The following is a 26,460-nucleotide window of genomic DNA, read 5'->3' as shown; positions in this document are numbered from 1 at the left end:
TTTCAATATCAATACCTATAGATTTATTTAGAACACAATTATAAATTATTATAAGTAAAAATAAAATATTTCATTAAATAATTTAAATAAGCATTTTAATAGAAAATATATCTATATGTTTAACTTCAATAACACTTGGAATTATTTGAATTACTTTAATTAATATTTGGTTTTTATTTTATAAATATTAATCGTAGACACTCGAACATTTATAGTTGTAATTTTTTAACTTAATATAATTAATTAATATACAGTATTTAATAAATTTATTATGTACCTACCTACCTGGGGAAATATCCATAATAGCTACAGCGTTTGTAGCAGATTGAGTTTTAGTTTTCTTAAAATAATTACTAATACTGCAACTAAAGTTACGAAGAGTTTTTTTTCCTACACATCTTCATGTCGACTCCAATTTTTGTGGAATTCACATTTCCACGCTTCTTTTCACAACCACATATTATATAACTCATTCCTATGATGAAAAATAATAAAATAATTATGAATGAACAACATTACACAAGTACACAGTACACACTAATAAAATTAGTCCCAAATTTAAAACATTACTCAGGAAGAAAAAAGATTTGAACGCTAATCAAGTAATTAACTTGATAATTATGAACATCAATGGTGGTTTTATGAATTTTTTCTGGGAGGAGGGGTCCTTATACATTATCTTATAATATATGAAGACAAAAAATGTTTGACCCACTATTATTTGTATTACTTAAAGTCTTAAAATGTAAATCTTACGTTAGGTAATAAATAAAATATAGTCTAGCATTTTAATTTATATTATAATATAAGATATAATATATAATAATATCAAGTATATAAAATATAATATATCACAACCTAAACGCGTGACCTGGGGGTCAACACCCCCTATACCCCCTCCTCGTTAAAAATCGCCATTGGTGAGCACCGAAGTAGGTACTAAACACACAATTTAGGTACTTTAAAAATTATTTATAATATACAGATTACCGATACCGGAAATTATACCAATGATTAAAATTAAAATAAATAATAATACATGACCGATGAACGGTCGACTTCTTAATTTAGTACCTTAGGGGCAACAGAGGCGGGTTTTATCAATAACCAAGGGAGGGGCTAATGGAGGTTTAAGAATTTAATTAGTTGGTTTTGTAAATCTATATAAAATTTTAAATTACAGAATATGTTTTTGAGTCCCTCATAAGTAAGTCATTTTTTTCACAATAATGACAAAGTTTAAATAATTACATTATTGGTATTAATTTTAATCTGAAACCATTTTAAAATATAGGTAAATACATACAGGTATAATTAACAACAAAAGTGAGCTATTTATTTATAAAAAATATATATAAAATAGGTAACATATTCATCAATGACCATTGACGATATTTTATTATAACTATTAATATATAATAATACTTTGCTTTGTAAAATATATAGCTTAGTCCCAAGGGGGGGATAATGCCCTTTAGCCGCCCCCTTAAACCCACCCGTGATGGGCAATGAGTAAAACAAGCAATTTTTTCGAATGATTCAATTAATTTGCTTTTGATAAATATGTTTGATACCATTATTTGGATTATTAAAATATAAGATTATTTTGATAATCAAAAAATAATCGAATGATTCGATTATTCCCAACACTAATTCCTAGTGTTTCTACGGAGTGAAATTTATACCTAATTATTATAATAATTTAGGTTTTGAGGTATCGATTTCCGTTAATGGTGCTAATGTTTTTCATTTAATAAGATTAACCTCTGCACCGCTGTCGATAAGAAAACTGGCTTCCTACTTGACGGTGTCAAGTACATGTGATATGATCGTTCGTAATTGCCGCGATTAATTTAACGTCTTGTGCTCTTGTAATATATGACCTATTTGAACCCAATGTGTTGGGTTTTGATTAATTATTTTGATTGTAATGTGATGATGCTTCAGTGGCGGCGCCAGGAATTTTTCCTAGGGCGGGCCATAAGGAGGCCTATATATATTAGGGCTTCTTTTTTTTTTTTTTGTTTTAATACCAAAATGTGGAGGACGACGACTAGTGTAATACTTCGTCGCAGCTTTGCCTCGTTTATTGATATATATTAATTGAACTTCAATTTAGCATAATTATTGTTATTAATATTTTATTCGAATAATACATTATACTTTCCCCTTTTTCCTGTCGTTTGGTATTTAATTTTTGTTACCAAGAGTGAATTTTCCATAATTAGATTTTAGAAGAATTTTAATTTCCTCAAAAGTAGTAACTTTGACGATGTCTAAAAATGAGTTGAGCTTTCCCTGTAATTTCAATTAATACTGCTTACAATAACAATGGTTTATTTTCCTCAATAATATTAATAAAAATAAAATTGTATTTAGTTTCGTAAGATGTTTAATTTGATTCAGGGGACCCATTGAATTTAGGAACTATCCGTAAAGCAGCTTCTAAAGTTAACCTGGATGTTTCTATTAGCATTTTTCTAATAATAATTTTGATTTGATTGGATATGCCCTTTAAGAGGATATCGTACGGGAGTTTTTCAGTTATAAAGACATGCTTATTTTGATTAACGATAAGTCATTCCAAAATGATTTTAGGTTTAAAACACCCATTGTAAAAATGAAAGAAAACTACATTTTGGAGGGCTTCATGAAGTTTTGTTTAAAATTAAATTCCCTAAAAGTTAGTCATTTAAAAATGTTGAAAATATTATTTACTCGTACAGGACTTATTGATTGTCGTATTTGGATTAACGAAAAAAGGCTTCGTCGCACCCTCAAAAATGCTGTTCTCTTTAATTTTTATAATAGATATTTTCGTCTCAAAACCATTCTGGATTGACTTACTGTCAATCATTGACGTATTTACTATGCGGAGGGTATGAGGGATAGATCCCCTTAACCTTTTTTTTATAGGTAATTAAGTTATCTTATTTTCTGTGTTTCTCAATAAGATATTACTTTTAAATATGTGTGCTTTCTTAAAAATAAATTTGAAAGTGATTCTGAGATGTAAAAATATTAAGAATCATTTTTCTTAATATTAAGAATATTAAATTTAATATAAAGTAAATAAAATTAATATAAAATAAAGTTATATTAAGTTCTAATCAATAAAAAAAAAGTGCATGATTTAATAATGTTAAATACCATAGCTGAAGTTATTGTAGTTGCCATAGCTGTGACTAGAATAATAGATTAATTTTTAATTGACTCGAATTTTGTATTCATAAAAGGTTTACTATTGTGACCCAGAAATCACCTAAAAAATATTTTATTCAACATTATTAAGTTTAGTACTATAAGTTTTGTTATGACGTAATCAGTGGCGTATTTATGGTGAGGTTCCATGGGGTCTGGACCCTTCCTGTTGACCCCATAAATACCCATTATTTATTTAATTTATTAATTCTTATTAGGTATTTTCGTTTATAAATAAGAAAAAATAAAATACATAAAGTTTGGATATAAAATCTAATATTTTAATAGGATTGAGCATATGTTAATGGTATAGAAATAACCAAAAAATGCACAGCAAGAAAACAATTAGAGTGAATCCTCAAGTGTCTTCTGTAGAAAATTATTATAAAGCAACAGTTTTTATGCCATTTATTGACAATTTTATCAACCAACTATCAACTCGATTCTTAAATCATAAATCCGTTTTTGTTGGTATAGCTTTTGATTTATCTATGTTAAAATAAAAACCGGTACCTATTAAATATCATGTTTTGTATATATTTTGAATAGTTATTTCGTTATACATTTACAGATGTAGAAAGGTTATCATTTAAGAATTTGGTTGAGTTTAATTTACTACCAGTTAAAAATGATAATGCTTTTTTTTTAATTAAAAATATGGAAAATGAAAATAACCAGTCAAAATATTAGTAACAAAAGTGGATTAGAAGCGCTTTTAAGTAGCCCAAAAACTGATTTTCCTAATAAACATTTTTTAATTCAAATATTTTATACATTATCAGTGTCAATAATACCTGAAAAATCTGTTTCAACTTTGACAAGGCTGAAAACATATCTTAGAATTGATGAAATTATCATCATGCACGATTTCATACATGATGAAATTATTGGAGCTGTTAGAAAAATACAAGTTAGCTTTTATTGAAGCTCATAAAATCGTATAAATCATTACAACTATTCCAGTTCCAAGTGCTGGGTGTGAGAAAACATTTTCTTGTTCAAGAAGGCTTAAAAATTATATGAAATCTCTTATGACAAATAAAATGTTAATATAGTAAGACATTAATATTTAAATACCTATGTAAAATAATATATCTAATAAGCTCAAATAATTATACACTTCTACAAAATATATTTTATTCCATACTTTTTAAAATGTTATTATATATAATATAATTATCTAATTCATTCATAAATTCAAAAAATATCCCTTTGAAAAACAATCAAGCTGGGAATTTTTTTTTATAAATTATAAGCATCTCAATTAATTAAAATTTAATACTACTTATGTGATGATAATTTTTTTTAATTTATTTTGTTGTAGGTTGAATAATTTGGCTCTGTTATCAATTAAAAAACATATTTCAAAATTATCAGATTTAGATGAAATTTACCTTTAAAAACAACCCATAAAAAATTTAATTAGAGTATATAATAAAGTAGTTTTATTTAATTAATTTATAATTATAATTTGAATCAAAACAATATTTAACATTTTTTACAGTAAAATATACGTTTTTAATTCTTATAATTTTTCATGTCATTTTTTGAACATTTTTTTTATTTTATGGATTTTTTTCGTGCATTTTTATATATTTTTAGATCATCAATTTTTGGGCTTTACTCACACAATTAACTATTATATCATAAATTCAGTAAAATATGCTAATAAGCTAAAATAAAATGCACCATTTTGTGGCTTCCATTCTAATACATTTTTATAGACTTCTACTACATGTAATATATTATGAACATTTTTATAATTATATAATTCATAAATATTACAATACTAGCCATGACAATGCAATATCTCAATAATATTGATAATATTTTTATAAGTATTTGAAAACAAACATAATAATCATTGAAATTATAACTAATGGTATACCCTACATCCATATATATTTATACTTATATACATATATATTTATACACTTATACCCAGTCATATAAATAAATTGTTACATAATCATAACAAAAATATATAAAAATATTTAATTATTCTATTTTCATAACAACTGTAGTTTTAAAAATTTAATATTTTAATACAAACACCTCAGAGTATGATTTGAAAATATGTAGATAGATATAACCATTTCCATAAAATTGTATAGACGTTTATGATAAGTATTTAGAGTCTTGATTGCATACCACCAGAAATTGCTATAGTTTCACCAGTTATAAAGGAAGAAGAAGACGAACAAAGAAACGATATAACAGATGCAACTTCTTTTGGGACACCAAATCTAAAAATAATACATTTTTAATAAAATATATTTATTTTGATTTGTAACAAGTAATATTCATTACCGTTTCATTGGCTTCATTTGTAATAAATATTCACTAAGAGCATCATTTTCAGTAAGCTAAAAATATTAATTTAAAATATATATTGATATAAGTTCATTGAAAGTGCTATTATTATAAAAATAATTGAATATTATTTATTTTATATAACAGGTCATTATTGTCACATAATACTATTTAAATAACTAACAATTCACAAACAATTTTAAAAATAAATAATAATATCTAAATTTAAAAAAATAATTTAAAAATTAAAAACTTACTGATGATGCAAATTTTGTTTTTATGACACCAGGAGCTACACAATTAACTCTTATATTATTTGCTGCCAAATCATTTGCTACTACTTTAGTCAGTCCAAGAAGAGCAGTTTTACTCACAGAATATGCTCCCAATAGCTATAAATCATGAAAATTATTTAACAAATATAAAACAATTGTACTTAAAATATTTTAAAGATTATCTTATGCTAAATCATAAAATATATTTAAAATAATAAGTACATTCAGTATAATCTTTAGTTTTCTAAATTATATTCGAACGAATTAATTATTTTAGGATTTACCGTATTAATTTTAAAATTGAATATTTTTATTTACCGACATAGGATTGAGACCAGTTATTGAAGAAACATAAACAATAGAACCTCCTCCTCGAGAAATTAGATGTGGAACTACTTCTTTTGTAATTAAAAATGCACTTTTAACATTTACTTCAAATATTTTATCCCATATTTCTTCTTCGCACTAAATTTCAAATTATAATTAGTATTAATTTATTATTAAATAAGCAATTTAAATAACAGTTGATTAAAACCATACATCTAGTACTGAACCTGATGTAGGATTTGTTGCAGCATTTGATACAAGAATATCAATTCCACCAAAGATTTTAATGGTCTAAAAAAATAGTTTGTAATACATTTTATGCACTAATACAAAAAGAAATAATATAATATATGAATTAACTCTAGCCAGTAAAAATAGTATACATATAATTGAAATGAAGTATTATACCTCTTGGATTAAATTAAATCTATCATCTTTTTTTGAAACATGACATACAACTCCATGAACTTTAGTAACACCATATTCTTTTTGAAGTTCTGCTAATGCACGTTCAACATTATTTTGTTTACGACTGCTAATCATGACTGATGCTCCATGACTAGCTAATTGTTTAGCAGTAGCAAAACCAATTCTAAAGAATGTGAAAATCCATTTTTTTATAAATATAATGTTTGGACCAGGGATGCCCGAAGACGGTGGTCTGCTGTGGGGTTATCGCCCCTTCTAAGATTTTTCCTGTCAGTTACAACATTTTTACCTATTTTATACAGTACATAGGTGTAAAATGGGGGGCAAGAGGGGGCAATAGCCCCTAGAATAAATTAAGAGGAGCAGTGCCCCCTCTGATATTTAAAATATCTTGTTTTAAAATAAGTACAAAACAGCTGGTTATAGCTATTACTATACATTTTTTTTTTTTTTAATCTTAATTTTAAATTTTCGCTTATTTAACATAATGTTAGAAAATGAATAATTTTATATAATAATATGTAGGTAGTAAAGTGGTGTTTAGCCTCGGACACCCTTTTCGTTAGATATGTAATAATATTTTACAATGACTTTTTTATTATATTTCAGCACCTTACACCATTTAAAGACATGAACTAGAAATAGGATGGGAAAATTAACGACTGAGTAGCTTGAAGTTAATTAATATACATTGCAAAAGGTATGATAATATGTATTATTTATTATTTTTTAATCAACAAATTGATGATTCAATCAATTTATTTGCTTTAAATAACAAACAACAAAGTGAAGATTATCATTACTTTTTGAATAAAATAATTAAATATGATGTAATTTGATCAAATAAAGTTGTTTTTTAAACTTTATTATGTTCTTTCTTATAAATATTTGAACTAAGAGTGTAATTTTAAATTAACTTAAATTAGTTTAGGTTTTTAGAATGTTATTAATGATAATATTACAAAATATGAGCATATGAAAGAAGTCGTGGTAAATCTTCCCGTAGATTATATTTACTTATAATTTTTTTTTTTTGCTTTCCCTGAGATACATTTCTATGGGCGTCCCTGATTTGGACAAAAAGATTCAAGTATAATATTTACCCGTCAGTAGATGCAGTGATTATTGCTACTTTGCCATCCAGTGGCTTTGCTATGTTCGAAGACATTTTTTTTAACTGTGTTCTAAATGAAATTGTAAACGGACTACTAAATTTAGAAATACAATGCATTGAAATTGAGTTATATTACGAGTTCAGTTAGGAACGTTGGTTCACTAAAGCAAAATCGTTTAAGTGTTTACGTTTCGATTATTTAATTGACAATAAAAAATAGTGCTGAAAAAACACAGGAGATAACGAGTGTATAGTCTATAGATAACCGTGATCATTTGAACGTAATCATTTCTTATCCTTTAGCTTATAAAATTTAATTGTTTATCATTAGATTAATTATAATTATTACAACCAGTTCACGCATTATATTAGTAATTCCATTTTTTCTATCGTTTATTAATCATTCGATTATTCCCATAACTAATTGCAAAGTTATTTATTATCATATCATTATCATGTCTAATCTGTGATATGTTGACCAGTTGATAGACCATTCAATGATTTGTGTCAGCATTGACACAGACCGAAGTGATTGACAACTATTTTATTTTTCTACTTCTTTCCACAGATTAATAAAATAAATTATATAATAATAGAGCTATTATCAGATATTTATGTGATATATTACTGGTTATCACCTAATTGATGGTTATTGTCGTCTGATTATTTTCAAAAAAATAATTATAAATTACAAATATAATAAGTTTACAGTATAATATAATTCTTAATGAAATACTACATTTACGAAAATGATTATTGGACTTTTATTGCAAATGCCAATTTCTAGTTCTGTGAAATGCATATTAATAAATATAATCTTTTGAAAATGATAATTCGAAATAAAACTTTGATTAAATTATTTTTTTTATTAGTTTTTTGTATTACAATTCTATATGTTAGTAAGTTTAGTGTTAACAATAGTTATGAATTTGTGAAAGGTAAAGATCTGTTACAACAAGCGATCGAAGCTGCTCGATTGGGTGGTGTTCAAGTAGCTTCTATTCATAATGAACATCTGGTTAGTGCCAAATCCAAAGGAAAAACCGCTGAAGGTGCAAATGATCCGGTTACTAATGCTGATTACACCTCTCATTGTGCTATGTATTATTCGCTGAAAAAAAATTTACCAAATGTAAAAGTATGTATAGTAAATACCTTAAAAATATTAATATTATTCAATTACAATTTAAGTAAAGAAGAAATATTTCTTTAACACTTGCTTATAAGAATTTTACATTACAAATATATTCATAATTTAAATAATCAACTTAAGTGTAGTTGAGTTTATACTTTAGAACAATGGTTCTCAAACTGTATTCCACAAAAGAAGTTTAAGGGCTCCGTGGACATACCTGTATTAAATAAATTTAAATATTTTTTTTTTTTATTTTTTTAGTTATATTTTTATATTAATATTAAATATTATTTGGATCGTACCAATGTATGATTTGAAAACTTTTAAATGTTTAACAACTTCTATTAATTTAGATAAAATATTATAATAGGTTATATCAGAAGAAGAATTATCTGAAAAAGACTGTAATAAGTTAAATATTAGAGAATTAAAAGATTATAAAAATGAACTTGTAATACACAATGAAGAAGAATTTGAAAGGAAATATTTAACTATATGGATAGATCCACTAGATGCAACACAAGAATTCACTGGTAATGACATTTTGATAAATATATAGTTTGATATTATTTCCTTTATTATTTTAAATGTGTTTATTAAATATTATGTTCATACATTTTCATTGTATTATTTATATTATGTTAGTATGTATATGTCCAATTTTATGTTTAGAAAGTTTGACACAGTATGTAACTACTATGGTTTGTGTTGCGTACAAAGGTAAACCTATTATGGGTGTTATACATGAACCATTTACATCTAAAACAACATGGGCTTGGTCTTCCAAATCAAGATCAGATAATTTCAACAATATCAAAGTAAATAAATTAACTTTAAATAAAAAAAATAAATAAATATTTTTATTATTAATAATATTTACTATAAATATTATTATTTTTAAATACTATTTATTGGTTTAAATTGGGTCATAAAAACATAAACATTTTAAATATAATATAAAATAACAGAATAAAAATTGTTGTTGATTTTTTAAAATTTTAAAATACACGTTTTAAAATGTTGATATTAATTTGAACTGATTGAAATGTCATAATATAATATTTCAAATATTAATTGAATAATATTTTAAAAAACAGATACAGTTATTATTCTAAAATAGTTTATTATTTAGTTTTTTCGGCATTCTGTGATTTACTGCAACAAATATCTACCATACATATCTTATGTTCTACTGTATGTTATATATATTTTACAAACTAATATTTTAATAAATAATTAAAATTTAGTTGTAAAATATTAAATGGTTATTACATAATATAAATGCAAATTTTTATTAAGTTGCATTATTAAAGCAGTATAACTTAATAAACAGGTATAATTTTGTTACGTTTTCTGAATATCCTTCATGATATTGATGAAGATATCTTCAAAGTTATGTATTGATCTGTATAAAAGGCTTCAGTTAAATTACCATTTAAGATATGATGAGTTGTCTCATTAATTTTCTTTGGCATTTTCGTTTCTAAAATTGACAAAAACATTCAATTGGCTGAGTATTTATTAATGAAAAGTTTAATAAACATTATTTATTTAGTTAATAAGAAATTTCAATACACTGAATAAAGTATTATTAGTAAAATATTTTTTTTTTTTTTTGTTCTGGTATTACATCATATAAAATTTAGAACAATTTAGAAAAATACCAGCAATTAAAATTACAATTTGGTTGTGTCATGTAGATTGTACATAACATTTTAAATTATGTGGTAAATCATACATTGATATTACATAGTACCTATTTTTATAATGTTTTGTTTGTATAAATTCAACATTGGCACATTATTTAACGTAGATTTTATAATTATAAAATGTAAATATTTTTTACTCTGTTATTTCAGATTTAAATGTATTGTGTATATTTAAGAACAACATTTTTATTTTATTAGATTTCGAAAAAAAGATCAATTATAGTATCAAGATCACATAAAGGAGACATAATGAGTTTATTGGATCGACGTTTATATGGTATACCAGTTGTTACTGCTGGAGGTGCAGGGTTCAAAGTTTTACAAGTTTTATTTGGGAATTCATCTGCTTATATACACACAACCAACATTAAAAAATGGGATATATGTGCTGGACATGCATTATTAAAGAGTATAGGAGGTGATATTACATCCCTAGAAAACAAAGATATTACATATGAAAAATATACAAGTATGATACATGTTGGAGGAATACTTGCTACTGCCCGTGACCATCTATATTTTATTAATTCCCTAAAAAACGTACGAGGTGTTTGAAGGCTTTTAATATTAGATATTATTCAAATGAAAAATTGTTAATGTGTTTCTTACTTATGTAAGCACTTTCAACTTAATAGAAAATAATAATAAATTTGGTGGAGTTAAATTTGTGAAGTTTACAACAATTCACTTTTATGCTCAATGTAAAATAATTATTTTATTATATGTTTTGTGATTTATTTAGCAGCTTAATTATAATAATATTATGTTTATGATATATTCAATAAATTTGATTTAGTAGTTGTATTGTTATATTGTTTAAATTATATTTTACATTCATATATAAATAAACAAAAAAAATATTCAAGGATCGACTCTAGGGTTAGCAGTCTAAAAAAAAATGTTAGCTGCCTTAAAATAAGTACATAAGGAAAACTAAAAAAATTTAAATTATGTATAATTTTGTTCTACTAGAGTTGTTTTCACTTCTTTTTCTAAGTTTACAAAGTATACTATATTAATTAATTGAATAATTTTACTCAGTATTTTTTTTATACATGGATATATTCAACACTTATACTTAATATCAACAATTGATCAAAATTATTCTTACTGTTTCCAAATAAATATTTTTGTTTTAATAAATATCACTAATATAACAAATTACATACACATATCATGTAATTGATTTCATATAAGCTTTTACAGTTGTTCATAAAATCCAATATTTGGAAATTTCTAAAATTTCTAAAATCTACAGAAAATTTTCAAATTTCTCTAGTACAGGGTCATCTGTAATATAATATAGTTAGTAGTTATATTATCTGTTGAATATATTTTTGAAAATGTACCTAAGTTTTGAAATATGGTAGAAAATACTGGATACAAAATATATAAATGAGTTTAAATTAAACATATTTATATAAAAATATCAACTATATAGGTCTTACCGTATCAATTTTATACTACAATATTACATAAGTAGTAAAATAATGTACAAAAAAATGAATATAATATATATAAAAAATATGTAGACATATATTGAATCATATAACTTTTATGTTAATGTAATATAATTAAATATTATATTATTTACTTACTTTCTACTTATTCATTAAATTAGCTAGACAGGTACATTTTTCTTACTAAAATTAAATTATTTTTTTTATAATAAACATTATTACAACTATAAGAGGGAATAAAAAATGTTATCACTTGTATTAAAAGTGGCTACATTTTATTTTAATTAAAAAATTAAAGATCTTTTAAGAACTGTTTATTTATTATATACACCTATTGTTGTTTATATTAATTAAAATTTTTTTTCCAATAATAATATTAATAAGTATAATGAAATTATTTGTTTTGAATAAATATTGCTTATATATGTTTAATATATTCTAATTTATAATATATTGGTATATCATACAAGTTTTGTATAAAATTAAAACAGTAATTTTTGAGGAACACTTGTCTAAAAAAAAAATATTCTACATATTAAATAAATTGTAGTCATTTATAAAATAAGATCAATAACAAATGTTGAAAAATATAAAAACTAGCTACTACTCATATTAATCCAAATATCTTATTCATTATTGGTTTTTTTTCATTGAATTGAATTCATTTTTTCTATCCAGCCATATTAAAATATATTGTTTTTAAACAGGTTTGGTACTCATAAGTCACAAGAAAATAATTTAATCTTTTTACAAAAACAAGACTGAAGTTTAAATAATGTATATATATATATATATATTATAAATACGATTTAAAATTAATTTTTCGTGATTATCATTACCTAAAGGTTAATTACTATTATCAAGAAATACACATTCGTTGCACCTTAATTGGAAAATGTACTACAATCTGTCTACGAAATAGTTATTTTTAAATGTACAAGATGGAATTGGTAATATGGTATGATTAATCTAATTAATTAGTAGTTATTATATATATAAATATTTAATTTACACATTTTATGTAGGTACCTAACAAGATATTTTTTTTATCATCAATTATTGATGGTTTCCTATGCTTCATAAAAATCAAAATTATAAAGTTAAATTAATGCATTATACATTTTTAAAAATTATTTGAATTTTATATAAATCACAATCATAATTATTCTATAAGTAAATCAATATATACCTGAAACAATATACTCGTAGATCTAATATTTACATTTTATCTCTAAAATATTATAAATTATTAAACATTTTTAGATTGTAGTATACAAAGCGATAACTAAAACGATATACAAAGAACGACATCTAATAGGTACATTTGTTTGTATGACCTATACGAGAGGGGGATATTGCTCGATGTTTTTATTTTGTTATTACCATTTCAGGCTACAACTGCTTAATTATAGTTAGTTGATACTTATCACTCGAGTCTGTTTTATTTGTCACATGTGTTTGTTGTTTAAAAGGTGAACCAAATAAAATTTTATAACAATGTGGTAAATATTCTTTGTTTAATTGTTGTTTAAATATATTTTTGTCTAATAAAATACCTACGTACAAGTAAGTTAATTTTAATTATTAATTATTTAAATTATATTGTTCTATTAATTAGGTAGGTAACACGTGAAAATACGAATATATTATCTGATTCATTTTGTAGAATATAATTCTGTTATTTTTATTTTTAACAAATAAATTTATTTTTATATTTTATATATTTTTAATTATATACATAATTTATTCATGTATATTTTTCTTTTGGTTTAATTTGCTTTTATTAAAAAAAAAAAACACACTAAAGCAAGGCAATTAAATACGATAACTAAATAAATAAACAACTAAATACAAATAAAGAAATTTTTTTTATTAAAAAAAAGAAAATAGGTAATTTATATTACCTATTTAGGTAATATTACACATAAATATAATACATATTATATTATATATTTTTAAATGAACCGACTATTACACATAAATATTTAAATATAAATTTCTGTTTCTATATTTTGAATGGTTATTTTCGAGTATAAAATAATAATATTAACTTCTCGAAATGTAATCTTTTTTTATTTCGTATATAATTTTAACGTACGTATTGTTGATAGGTACCTACCTACTTGAAAACGCATACGGTTCTGACCTAACTAGTTTTCGTTGAAATTTTTAATCTTTTTTTTTTTTATATTAATTATTTATTCCTACTACTGAGCTGTTCAGAATATATTGCAATTCTATATCTTTTAATAATATGTATTTAAACAATAAATATTTTGATAAGAACGTATATTTTACCAGTGGATTCTAGTAAGGTCAGTAAGTTAAATAGTTTGAAACAAATGAATGTATAAACATAAATCTTGTACCTACCTTTTTTGAACGACTTGTAGCCTGATTCCGGTGGTTCTATAAATAGATAGATATAAGTCTATACGTATAAACTACTATTTCAAGTAGATATTTGAAACAAATCGGATCGTATATCATATGATGTGCCAATAATTTTATTAGAGAAAGTAAAAATGACAACTAATGATTGAACATATATGTAATTTAATACTGAATAGTCATTAAAACATGGTTAGGTTTTGTAAGTATTGAGTTGTCACAGTTGTGTAATACCTAGTGGTTTCTTTGATAAAAAAAAAAAAAAAAGATTGTAATAATATAGGTACTTTTTTCGACTATTGGTTCATTATTCAAAACTTGTTAGTTTTCTTTAAAATAAATAACTATATAACAACTAATTGTTCAAATAAAAATAGAAGCTATTACATAGTTTATGAGTTTAATGGGATTTTAAAATTTAACCTATTACTATCTATATTACTATTATTTACTGTTTGGAATGACATAAATTGCTTGTAGGGCAAATTTTGGACTTATTGTTAGTGGCAACATTTTTGGGACCGTTAAGACTTAGAAATGAAATATTGAGACTTCACGATAGATACATAAAATAACCACACAAAATTGTATCAGGTCACATACAAATTCCAAAATCAGCACTATCTATAATTTTTTTAAATTATTTATTTATGTATAAACAAAAATTCAATTTTTTCAGATAATAAATTATCGTTTTCAAAATGAAAATTATTGTATGCGTATTTTGGTGTTGTGTTTGGTGGAGTTCACCCGTTTATAGTTTGAAAAAAATACTCGTGGGTGTAGGTGAACCAAATACGCCAGAAAATAAAAATGTCAATGATGTCAAAGACAAATGGTTTATACAGAAATTAGATCACTTTAATCCAACGGATGGTAGAACATGGAAACAAGTATTTTATTTATGTTACAATAATAGTTAACTTTATATACCTAGAAAATACAATATTATACTAATATGAATATTAAAAAAAGAAGTAAGGAGAAGACGAATATAAAAAAAAAAAAAACATAAAAGGGTAAACGTACAGGTTATTATAATATTATGTATCATATTGGTTTCGAGATATATGATGAGCATAGGAAAACGGGTGACCGGTCTCTAATTCTTAACCAAAAAATAATTTACTATACCTAATATATTAAAATTATAAATACCTTATAGTTTCATCATAAGCTAGTTAACCAATTTTTATGAAAAAAATATATAGAATTTAAAAGTAAAAGTATAACTTATATGAATTTAGATTTAATGAATTTAATGTTAACAGTTAAAATTAGTATTATAATACAAATATGTACGCACCTAATGTTAATACAGTAGAATGTCGATTATCCGCACGTAAATTATGTAGCTCGTCAACTATTCGCTCTACAAAATGTTTGAACAAATTTATTTTTAGTTTAATTTAATTTAATCATTCATTATGTTCGTTTTATCGTGTACATAATTTGAAATGCGAGATTATTGTATTATATGTTAACGGTTCATTATAATGTAGATAATATGTTTATACATAATCATAAATTGAGTTGGTTCATAAACATGATCAAATATTCAGTTTACACGTTTGAATTTAAATAGGTTCCAAAATAAAATAGTAAATATAGGATTACTGCGATGTTTTGCGCAAATGCTAGTGGAGATCACACCTTACTATTATTAGTAATATTTAAAAATGTTAATCGTCTTCCAGTGATACATAAGACACAACCAAGTGCATGGATAAACTCTAAATTGTTTTATGAGTGATACTCTAATGAATTCATACCTGAAATCAAATGTAAATAATAATGTAAAGGAAGAAAATAAAAAGTTACTCTTTTGTTAGGTAATGCACCATCACATCCTTTTGCTGAGAAATTGAATATGGTAGACCCAAATTTTAATGTTATTTTTTCCCGTAAATACTACTTCATTGGAAGTACAAAATAAAAGTATTATTATTATAAATAAATACATAATATACTTTTATATTATGTATAAATATTATATTTTTAAATTTTAAATTTCAATTAATACTACGGACATACGTACTTTTAATAATATATCAATATAAAACTATGAATAATGAATAATATAACAATATAATATACTATATTATATTATAGTTGTGATATGCGCACTGTAAATTAGTTTTTAACTTTATTATATTTATATAATATATAAGTTTATATAAATTTATATTTAAGTCTTTATAGTTTTAATATTTTGAGACAATAAAATACCTATTCTAGTTTTATTGATATTCGGATAGTTCAACGAATTTTGTTGAAACATTAAAATATCTAATATTATCAAAATTACATTTTCTAACACAAACTTTTTTTACAAATTTCCCCTCAATTTTTTTTTTTTATTTGTTATTTATAATCAAGGGCGCAATTTCAATGAAAAATCTGAGGATGCTGAAGCCCTTCTATCTTTTTCTTGTTCCTTAATGGTTATATACAACCGCAAACCGTACAATTCAATAGTTACTAAAATATTTGGTAAATAGTTATGTACCTAAATATTTCTAAATTTCTAAATCCAGGCCTGGTTCTATGAGTTAAAAGTTTGAATAACGTTTTAGCTTATTATGTTCTTCGTGTAATTGTTAAAAGAACTTAATAAGTTATAACGTTTTTCGTGAAAAAGGTCAGTAAATTTAATTTAAGTTTATACCATAGGTTCCCAAAGTGTGCGCCGCGATGTATGTATAAGGGCGCCGCGCCATCATGAAATACTATTAGGTCTAACATTTTCCTTATGATTAGTCATGTTATGACTTAGAGAAGGACGCCCAGAAAAAACCTTGGATCAAAAAGGACGTCTTGAGTTGAAAAAGTTTGGGAAGCACTGGTTTATACTGTTATTTCATATGAAAGACCAATAAACTAAATTAAATAATTGGTTTCGCTCCATTATATTTTGGTTTATGAACAATAATAATATTCTTTATCCGTTTTTTTACATTCCGTTCGGATACCCTGGTTCAAACATTATTCATACCTCATTAACTAAATTAATACAATACTTTTAATCGCCGTATATTATGTTATCTGTAACTTGTTCATTTCGTGGATCTTCGATTCATATTTATCTCTAACACTATTTTATATTATCTAAAATATGATGTTCACTATTATTATTTTGTAATGTATTCTATTTATATTATTATCAATATATATTGAATAATTTTTGAGTTATAATAGTTACATTAGAAGCTAATACAATTTTTTTTTAAAAAAAATTGTATATTTTTTAGTAAATAATTGAATAAATTGTATTTATTGTTTTAGAGATATCAAGTTAATTTTAAATATTATAAGGCGAACGGCCCAGTGTTTTTAATGATAGGAGGAGAAGGTGAAATGTCAGCCAAATGGATGTACAGTGGGGCTTGGATTGAATATGCTAAAGAAATGAATGCATTATGTTTGCAATTGGAACACCGGTATTATGGCAAAAGTCATCCTACTGAGTAAGAAATTTAAATAACTAAATAAATTAAATAAAAAACATTCAATTGACAGCGATTATTACGACAGAAAATATTTAGATCTGTATCCAATACATAATTTACGAATTAAATTAATAACTTTGTCAGTTACTTATTTATTAATTAAAATAATTGATGTTATTTTATATTCGTATTAACGTTTTAGGGATATGAGTACTAAAAATTTAGTGTACTTAAGCAGTGAACAAGCACTAGCTGACTTAGCAGAATTTATTGTCAATATTAAAAATACGTACTCAATTCCGAATTCAGCTAAATGGGTTGCATTCGGAGGTTCTTATCCAGGATCTTTGGCGGCCTGGTTGAGAATGAAATACCCACATCTCTTGCACGCGGCAGTGTCTTCAAGTGGTCCATTGTTGGCCAAAATTGATTTTAAAGGTGTGTAAAATGGGAATATGGATTGAAAAAATTAATTTTTTATAGGTACTTAATTTATTTATTTACAAAATATTGTATTATGCAATATTATACAATATGCATAGCTTAAAAAAAATTATTTATTTAAGACTATACTTATTTTAGGTAAATTATTTAAACTTTTAATTTAATATTGATTTTAAAACATGAAAAAGAAAAAATATTTTATGGCTTATATAGTATATTATTAAAAAATATAGATGGCAAGTTTGCTTGCATAGCGCATAGTATATAGTATATAGGTACATAATAATATTATATTATATAATGTTATATTATATTATACTCGTAAAATAAATTTATTATATTTTTAAAAATATACATAAAAAGTTTGAAATTTCTAATTATTATTATACAAAAACTGATGTAATAATACATATTGTAAAATAGTAAAATACACTTTTCAATAATTTTATTTTGCTATATTCAATATTCATTGTTATAAATTATAATAAGATGATTTTTATTTTCCTAGAATATTTTGAAGTGGTTGAAAATGCTTTAGCAACATATAAGCCGGAATGTGTATCGCAAATAAAGCTAGCAAACCAAATGATTAATGATTTTCTTCAAAGCGACGAAAAATTAAAAATTATTGAACAAAAATTTAAGTAATGATTAATTGACTTGTATAGAATTAATTTTTTTTAGATATAAGCGTAACTTATTTAATGTAGTGCCGTAACTACACCAATTTGGACCAGTGTGTAAATAAAATTAAGGCTCTATAAATTAATGCCCTCTCCCGCATTTGGACGTTGTAGGGGAACCGTGCCTTTAATCAGTTGTAACCAAACTACTTTTTATTTCATACATACAGATAGCAAAAGAAACGTTGATGTACGATAATGTGTAACAAAAAATAATATGTAAAGAAAATTGATCAACTATTATTCAATATCCATTAATAATTATTACCGATAGCAAAATGGTTTTATTTTCTTTCTTTCTATATTTTTTCAATATTTATTAATGGGCACCATTATAAGCTGGATCTTGGGTCCGTATGTTAAATACACGCAACACATTTTTATGTATTTTTATTTTCAACACGGCTATTGCCATACTGTTTTTATTTTACTGTTAAAACTATATTATAGATTATGCAAGCCTTTAGACAAATATAATAAAAAAGACGTGTCAAATTTGTTTGAGACTTTGGCTGGAAATTTTGCTGATATTGTGCAGTACAATAAAGATAACAGATTCTATTTAAATTCTGAACGATCATCGATCACACTCGAAACCTTATGTGATATTATGGTTGATAATTCGATTACATCTTCAGTAAGTATTTTATTTATTTAAGAACAATTTTATAATAGATACTTCGATTTATTTTACACTGTAAATATCACAAAATATCTGTAACTTAATAATCATAATAATTAGGATCGGGAACTTCAAGGTTGACACTTAGAGCTTTGATATTTAAATTATTTATAAAAAATTAGTTTTATAGAAGTTGGAAAAATTCGATGGATATTTTAATATTTTGATTATAATTGTTACCTTGTGTTTACATGTTTTATGTTAGTGGTTTTATATATGATACACATAAAACTAAACTATATCATAATATTTAGATACTTATTTATTTTAATATTAATATTATATTTATAATCGTTGAATTTTATATTTAAATTTTACTATGTTTTATCAAAATAAATTCAGATTAAACTAATTTAATATATTGTTCCGCAAGCCTATGTTTTAAATTATATAACAAAATATTAATTTAATATGTAGGCATATAATATAATAAAATTTTACTACCAATGTCTGAAAAAAAGTTAAGAGTGTTATAAACACTCTTCTAATAAAATATAATTAAATATCTTGTTTTAAAATACCACATAGAGCCATCTGTTCACCCACAACTTGACAGAAAAAAACACCAAATGAGCCTGCATGTTAAAAAATTTACTTTTCAAATAAGAACATGCATACTCTTGACTTTAGCTAACTCTGCTAACAAGAAGACTTGTTGTATCAAATATGTGATTAATTCTTATTTGTTTTAACTAAACATATTATAACGTACTTGCATAACTTCAGTTTAAATGTAAAATTGTAGATTGATTTTTCTTAGTTCATATTAGTATTACAACTGTGTATATTTTAATAAACAAATATCAACATTTTATTGTTTAATTGTGTACCTACAAACTATTACAATTAGCTATAGTATACCAATGTAATGGTTAAAAATATGTGTAAATTTTGTATAGTATAATTAGATATAAGATTGTATAATCAAAATGTATACCTATTATTAATATTAAATAATTGTATTTTTTAGTTAGATAGGTATGCATTAGTTAACAACAAATTATTATCTGTCAATAATTTAAGTTGTACAGAACATACCTACTCCAGTGTAATTAATTCCTATTCAAATACATCTTGGAATAGTGAAGCAGCAGCTGGAGGTTAGTAGTTTTATAGACATAAATTATATATACCTATTAATTTTATAATGCAATTGACAATTTCTAAAATAGTTAAAAAAAATGTATCGGTCTGCGAGCGTAGCGAGCGGCTTTGTAAAGCATGTTTTGTGAAAAGGGCCCATATAAAATTTCAGTCCCGGGGCCCAATAGGTGCTTAATCCGGCCTTTAGTATAACAATTAAGTTTTTTAACGATGTATGTAACTGTAATAGCATTTTAAACATTATGTGTTGCAGTTTAACAATGAAAACACGAATGTATAAGGTATTATACTGAATTACCATTAATATTTAAAGTCCTAACAAATGTTGAGAAAATAGAAAAATTATTTTGCTGTAAATTTGTCATATGCCCATTGTATTTATTACTATTTTAGGAGCACATATAGTTATTTTATAGATAACCGACAGTAATCAGTTAACGTGTAGTTACACTACAGTATGTAAATAAATTGGAAAGTCAATAGTTATTACTCCTAATATAATGCAGATATTGAAGTTCCGTTTTTTTAAACATAATATGTGATTATAGCCCATCTTTTACCACAGTCAAAATTCAAAACTGCCAAAAATTTTTTTGAAAAATTTCGAAAATAGTCATTTTGTAAAATTTATAAGTTACTCGGAAAAAAAATTAAAATCGGTTGAACTTTGAATGAATGAAAGCATTTTATATTATCAAAAAACACAGCAAATTGTAAAATTGTATGGTTTTTAAACTTTTAAATAGATAACTAATAATATGATATTAGGTAATGAAGTATACACAACTCAAAAATATTTTTTGTAATACTTTTGTTTTTTGTGGATTGTTTTTGAGCTCTCATTCATTCAAAATTCAACCGATTTCAGTTTTTTTTTCTCTGAGTAACTTAAAAGTAATTCTACAAAGTGGCTATTTTCGAAATTTTTGGTAGTTTTAAATTTTGGATTTTTTTTTACCAAGGTAAAAGATGGGCTATAAGTTTCATATTATGTTAAAAAAAAAACGGAAACTCAATATCTGCATTACATTAGGAGTAATAACTACTGACTTTCCAATTAATATACATACGGTATACAAAATTATAACGAAACCTTGTTTAAGAAAATATTCTTACAGGTCGACAGTGGACGTACCAAACGTGTACAGAGTTTGGATTTTATCAAACATCCAGCCAAAATGATCATACGTTTGGCAATCAGTTTCCCGTAAATTTTTTCATTGATATGTGCACTGATATTTTTGGAGACTTGTAAGTTTATTTATTGAAATGTTTTAAATAATTTATAATAATATAGTACATGAACAATTTGACAACACGATTATGTAACCCACTTCATATAATTATTATATTTCATAACAATTATATGAAATTGAAAAATATAACATATTTAAATCCAAATAAAATGAATACAATTTAAAAAATTGATACCATATAGGTAAAAAATAATTTTACTTTCTCAATAGTTACATGATAAAATATTAGATATTTAAATGTATAATAATTTATTTAAAAAATAACCCGAATCATAAAAATTTTTATTAACCATTTAATAAAATATGAAAAAAATGTCAAAAATATCCAAATTGTATAATTATTAATTTTTTAACTATAAAAATAATAATTAATAAACTTATATGAACCATATATATATACATTATATTGCTACCAATGACTAAAGTATTTCATTATTTCTAATTTAATTATGCAGCTATTCAAATTAATAATTATTGATACTACAATTTTAAATTATCAAACACTTTTTAAAGCTGATAAAATGTTTATGTAGGTAATATTATAGGTTTTATAAAACGTATACGTATGTATACATACAGATGCGTTATTATATTGTTATAATTGGTATCGGGTAATATGGACGCAGTCACTATATATCCCTGTAATCATATTCATTCAATGTGATGGAAATATGTATTTATTTATTTATTTTTTTTTTTTATAATAGAAACAGAATAGAAAATTTTCTATTATTAAAAACATGATTTTGGCAAGTTGAATACCAACGATTACATTGATATCTAGTGTTTGCTTACTTGCGTCTACCTAGATGCTACTGATTTCAATAATAAGATAGCGTATATATTTTTTTAAAAATTCAATGATACTTTTAAATATAATATATATATATAAGTAATGCATTGAAAAAAAAATGAATACATTAGTACAATTAGTTTTCTTTTAGAGCACTAAATGAACTAATGATAAAAAATAAGTAATAACAGTCATTATTATTATTAAAATTATCTAAATTTTCAATTATATTTATATTAAAATAATATTATTAATTAATAATATTTGATATTTTAGTCTCAAATTTTGGATTTAACCGTAAATAGACTACAAGAAATAATCAAATTTGCAGTGCCCACTTACTTTAACCATATGTGTATTTAAATATGTTCGTAGATTTTATAAGGAAAATAAAATAATTAAATATAAATTATTTTTAAATTCAGTCCTTTTATTTCTATTTTTATTCAATCTTCAATTAACAACCTTAGTATATTTTATATAATCAATTTGTAATAAATCAATACTCGGAACTAATCAAAGTAATTTATTTAAAATTAATTAAATTAATTTATGTAGGCTTAAAAGAATAATATGAGTAATATGATTTATATAATATAAATTAAAGGCCTACACTTAATAATTTACACATTACTGTTATGAATATTATTGAAATTCCTCATATTCTCGACATAATTATATATGATTACATTTTTTTATCTGTGATGTTTAAAATAACATAATTTCTTTGTTGGTTGAATCAATAGTTATATAATATATTTTTTTAAAAAAATATTAGTTTTGGAATTGAAGTTTATGTAGGTTTTTAGTTTTAAATTTGGGATTTAATTAGTCATTATCGGTTATCGCATAGAATACGTTAACCTTTAATAAATCGAGAGTAACCTTTTCCATTATAATATTATGTATACACATTAATCTGTTTTACACTTATTTATTACCTCCTAATAATTTATTGTAGTCTCTCTTTAATATAATACAGACAATATATGTTTTAATAAAGATATTAACACGGTTTTCTTTGAAAATGAATGTAAAACAATTTTAAATCTCCTGTTACACGCAGATGGAAATCACTTAAATTAACTAAATTATGTGATTAATCGACAAATTAAATGATAAGATACCTTCGTATTGAATATATATAATTTTTCATAGCGATTTATACATTAATCTAGGTTTGAAACATATGATACAACTAGATTTAGAATTTTGTAACTTTATAAACCTCTAAAATAAAATACTTACCTACATTATTTAAAAAAAATTTAAAAAGTAACAACATTTTTTTGTCTTATTATTGAATAACCGGATGAGCCACGCTAAACAATTAAAACATATAAAAAAAAATAATTGTCGAAGTTTGAAATATGTACACCTAGAAGAAATTTTACAAAAATATATTAATAATACCAAAAAAAAAAACAACTCAAAATTAAAACCCTAAAAAAACTCCTTTAAAAGAAAATAGATAAAAAAGCAAAATAAATTGTCAATTATTTTATTCTAAATGTATCAATCAAATTTACAGCTAAAGCTCATATGCAAAAAAAAAAAATAGCTAAAAATGTCAATTCTTTCAAAATTTGAACTATAAATATGATTTATATGAATAATATATACAGTAATAGAATCAGCTTATAGACATTAATTTATTTCATCTATAAACTAGAATTTTTGAAACAAACAGATATATATTATCACTGACAGATTAATAATGTTTATAAGTATAATATAGGTACTACTTTATAATGTTTATATATTTATTTATATTTTTATCTTTCAAATTCTCATTTTTCTGCATTTTTTTACTTTTATTGCTATAACTACTCCCTTGTTCTACAAATATATTAGAGTATTTAGTTTAGGCGACGCGCGACGTAGCGAGAATGAACGCTCAAAACTTCGTAATCCCATCGAAAAGGAAACCATTATAATTGTATATAATTGTAGCTTGTTCTGTAATATTATTTTATAGTTTCTAGGTATTCGAGTATTCCGATATCATTACCTAGACATTTCGATATCATCATTCTCAGATTATTTTGCAGATTATTTTTCATTAACAATTTGCAGTCGTTTCCGATTTTTCGTACTGTGTGCATACTAGTTCGTTTCGTGAATTCAGTATCTAAATTTTTTTTTTTTTATTAATAGAAGCTAAAATAATAAAATAATATAATAAATAATAATAATAAAATAATAATTTTTGTATACAAACGTTTTTTTGCATATTTAAGCGCTTATATGAATACTTTTTAAAGCATATTTAAGCAATTATAACAACATTTTTTAGAACTATAAGTTATGAGCCCTGATAATAACTTCACCTTTTTTCTAACTATTTGGTGTAAAATAGAAAAAATAAAATAATATAATAAATTAAATAATTAATTAATAAATATAATTTTTAATAATTATGTATTAATAGGAGAATTACTTATAAAATTCCTAGTTAACGATTTTGTATTATTTATAAGTAATTATAAAACATATTTTGTAATTATATCAAATAATTTATATACATTGATTTTATAACAATGATAGGCAATTAGTAATTTTAAAAATTACTTTAATTACTGTAAATTAATTTACATTTCAATATTATTATTTAGGTATGGATCAGAGCTGCTGTCTAATGCAGTTAATAGAACTAATATGATGTATGGAGAATTAAACATTAGAGAAGGCCGTGTGATTTATGTTCATGGATCCGTTGATCCATGGCATGCTTTAGGTATTACTCATACAAAAGTTAAAGACAACGTTGCAATTTTTATTCAAGGTAAATTTTTATATTGTATAAACAGTAGAGTATTTAAGAAGTTTTACAGAAGTACAAGTACTTCATAAGCTGTACATTTTAAATTGCTTCACATTTATGAAATCTTTTTGTTTAATTTATTAACATTATTACTAATGGTTATACAAAAATAGTAAAACTATACAGTGAGTTCACGCTAAGAGGTACCACTAAATATTTTCGATCCAATGACTTTGTATTGAAATGGGATTTTCACTGAATTATACAAATTAAGTAAATATTGTATTAATTTTAAATGGTTATTTTGAATGTTTGTTATAGAAAAAAAAAGGTACCTACAAAAAGGTTGTATTCATTCGTAACAATAAATAAATATATACTTGGGGAAATAAAATTCTAATTATGCTATAGTATAGTGTGTAATACATCTCATATCTTAAAAGTAAAATAAAAACATACACTTATATATATTTATTTTAAATTTTTTTTAGGTACTGCTCATTGTGCAAATATGTATCCACCTGCAAGTACAGATCTCCCACAGCTAAAGAAAGCTCGTACACTAATTAGAGCATTTTTAAATGAATGGTTGATAGAAAATGATAATGATGATTCAAGTCAAACCGATAACATACTTATAAACTAATAAATATATTTACAATTCTATATTTTATTCGTTACTCACATTAGTTTATCGATCATTATTCGTGTATAGAACATATGCATTTAATAATACGTCTGAATATTTTTTAAGTAAACGTAATAGATAATTGTAATAAAATAAAACTAATTAGTTTTTTTCGTTTTATTATTAAGTATCAAATAAAACCATAGCTATAGAGTAGAAATAAAATGATATTGAGTTTATTAATTTATGAGCACACCCTTTTCTCGTAGAATCTACTAGGGTAAAAAATCTGTGGGGAGGGCT

At 23.7% G+C, this 26,460-nt stretch overlaps 3 protein-coding genes and 1 long non-coding RNA gene across 6 annotated transcripts; 2 read left to right on the top strand and 2 right to left on the bottom strand.

Moving 5' to 3' along the window:
• Positions 1-5,212: 5,212 nt before the first annotated feature.
• Positions 5,213-7,876, bottom strand: LOC112692972 (dehydrogenase/reductase SDR family member 4-like). The gene is made up of 7 exons (XM_025567818.1): positions 7,649-7,876; positions 6,525-6,708; positions 6,330-6,407; positions 6,108-6,254; positions 5,772-5,906; positions 5,512-5,567; positions 5,213-5,447 (listed from the first exon to the last, which is right to left on the bottom strand). The coding sequence occupies exons 1-7, from the start codon at positions 7,774-7,776 to the stop codon at positions 5,333-5,335; spliced, it is 843 nt and encodes a 280-aa protein (XP_025423603.1). The 5' UTR covers positions 7,777-7,876; the 3' UTR covers positions 5,213-5,332.
• Positions 7,877-8,062: 186 nt separating this feature from the next.
• LOC112692971 (putative inositol monophosphatase 3) lies at positions 8,063-11,245 on the top strand. Of its 2 annotated transcripts, XM_025567817.1 has the most exons (5): positions 8,063-8,187; positions 8,598-8,797; positions 9,165-9,327; positions 9,467-9,612; positions 10,702-11,245. In XM_025567817.1, exons 1-5 carry the CDS (start codon positions 8,157-8,159, stop codon positions 11,056-11,058), a joined length of 897 nt encoding a protein of 298 aa, XP_025423602.1. In that variant the 5' UTR covers positions 8,063-8,156; the 3' UTR covers positions 11,059-11,245. The 2 variants fall into 2 exon arrangements, with proteins under 2 accessions (XP_025423602.1, XP_025423601.1); XM_025567816.1 differs by lacking the exon at positions 8,063-8,187 and having other exon boundaries at positions 8,348-8,797.
• Positions 8,682-13,239, bottom strand: LOC112692974. The gene is made up of 3 exons (XR_003149443.1): positions 13,153-13,239; positions 10,227-10,277; positions 8,682-8,770 (listed from the first exon to the last, which is right to left on the bottom strand). It is a non-coding gene; the product is annotated as an uncharacterized LOC112692974 (long non-coding RNA).
• A 134-nt stretch (positions 13,240-13,373) lies between these two features.
• On the top strand, positions 13,374-26,195 carry LOC112692970 (putative serine protease K12H4.7). Of its 2 annotated transcripts, none has more exons than XM_025567815.1 (10): positions 13,374-13,465; positions 15,034-15,247; positions 17,640-17,821; positions 18,006-18,241; positions 18,756-18,891; positions 19,381-19,567; positions 20,583-20,712; positions 21,835-21,967; positions 25,381-25,550; positions 26,021-26,195. In XM_025567815.1, exons 2-10 carry the CDS (start codon positions 15,056-15,058, stop codon positions 26,173-26,175), a joined length of 1,521 nt encoding a protein of 506 aa, XP_025423600.1. In that variant the 5' UTR covers positions 13,374-13,465; positions 15,034-15,055; the 3' UTR covers positions 26,176-26,195. The 2 variants fall into 2 exon arrangements, with proteins under 2 accessions (XP_025423600.1, XP_025423599.1); XM_025567814.1 differs by lacking the exon at positions 13,374-13,465 and adding an exon at positions 13,490-13,529.
• Positions 26,196-26,460: the final 265 nt, after the last annotated feature.

This window comes from Sipha flava, unplaced genomic scaffold, assembly GCF_003268045.1.
Source record: "Sipha flava isolate LNK unplaced genomic scaffold, YSA_version1 79_pilon_pilon, whole genome shotgun sequence".
Taxonomy (NCBI): domain Eukaryota; kingdom Metazoa; phylum Arthropoda; class Insecta; order Hemiptera; family Aphididae; genus Sipha; species Sipha flava.
The sequence above is the reverse complement of the archived record's forward strand: the minus strand, read 5'-3'. Positions and strand labels throughout refer to the sequence as shown.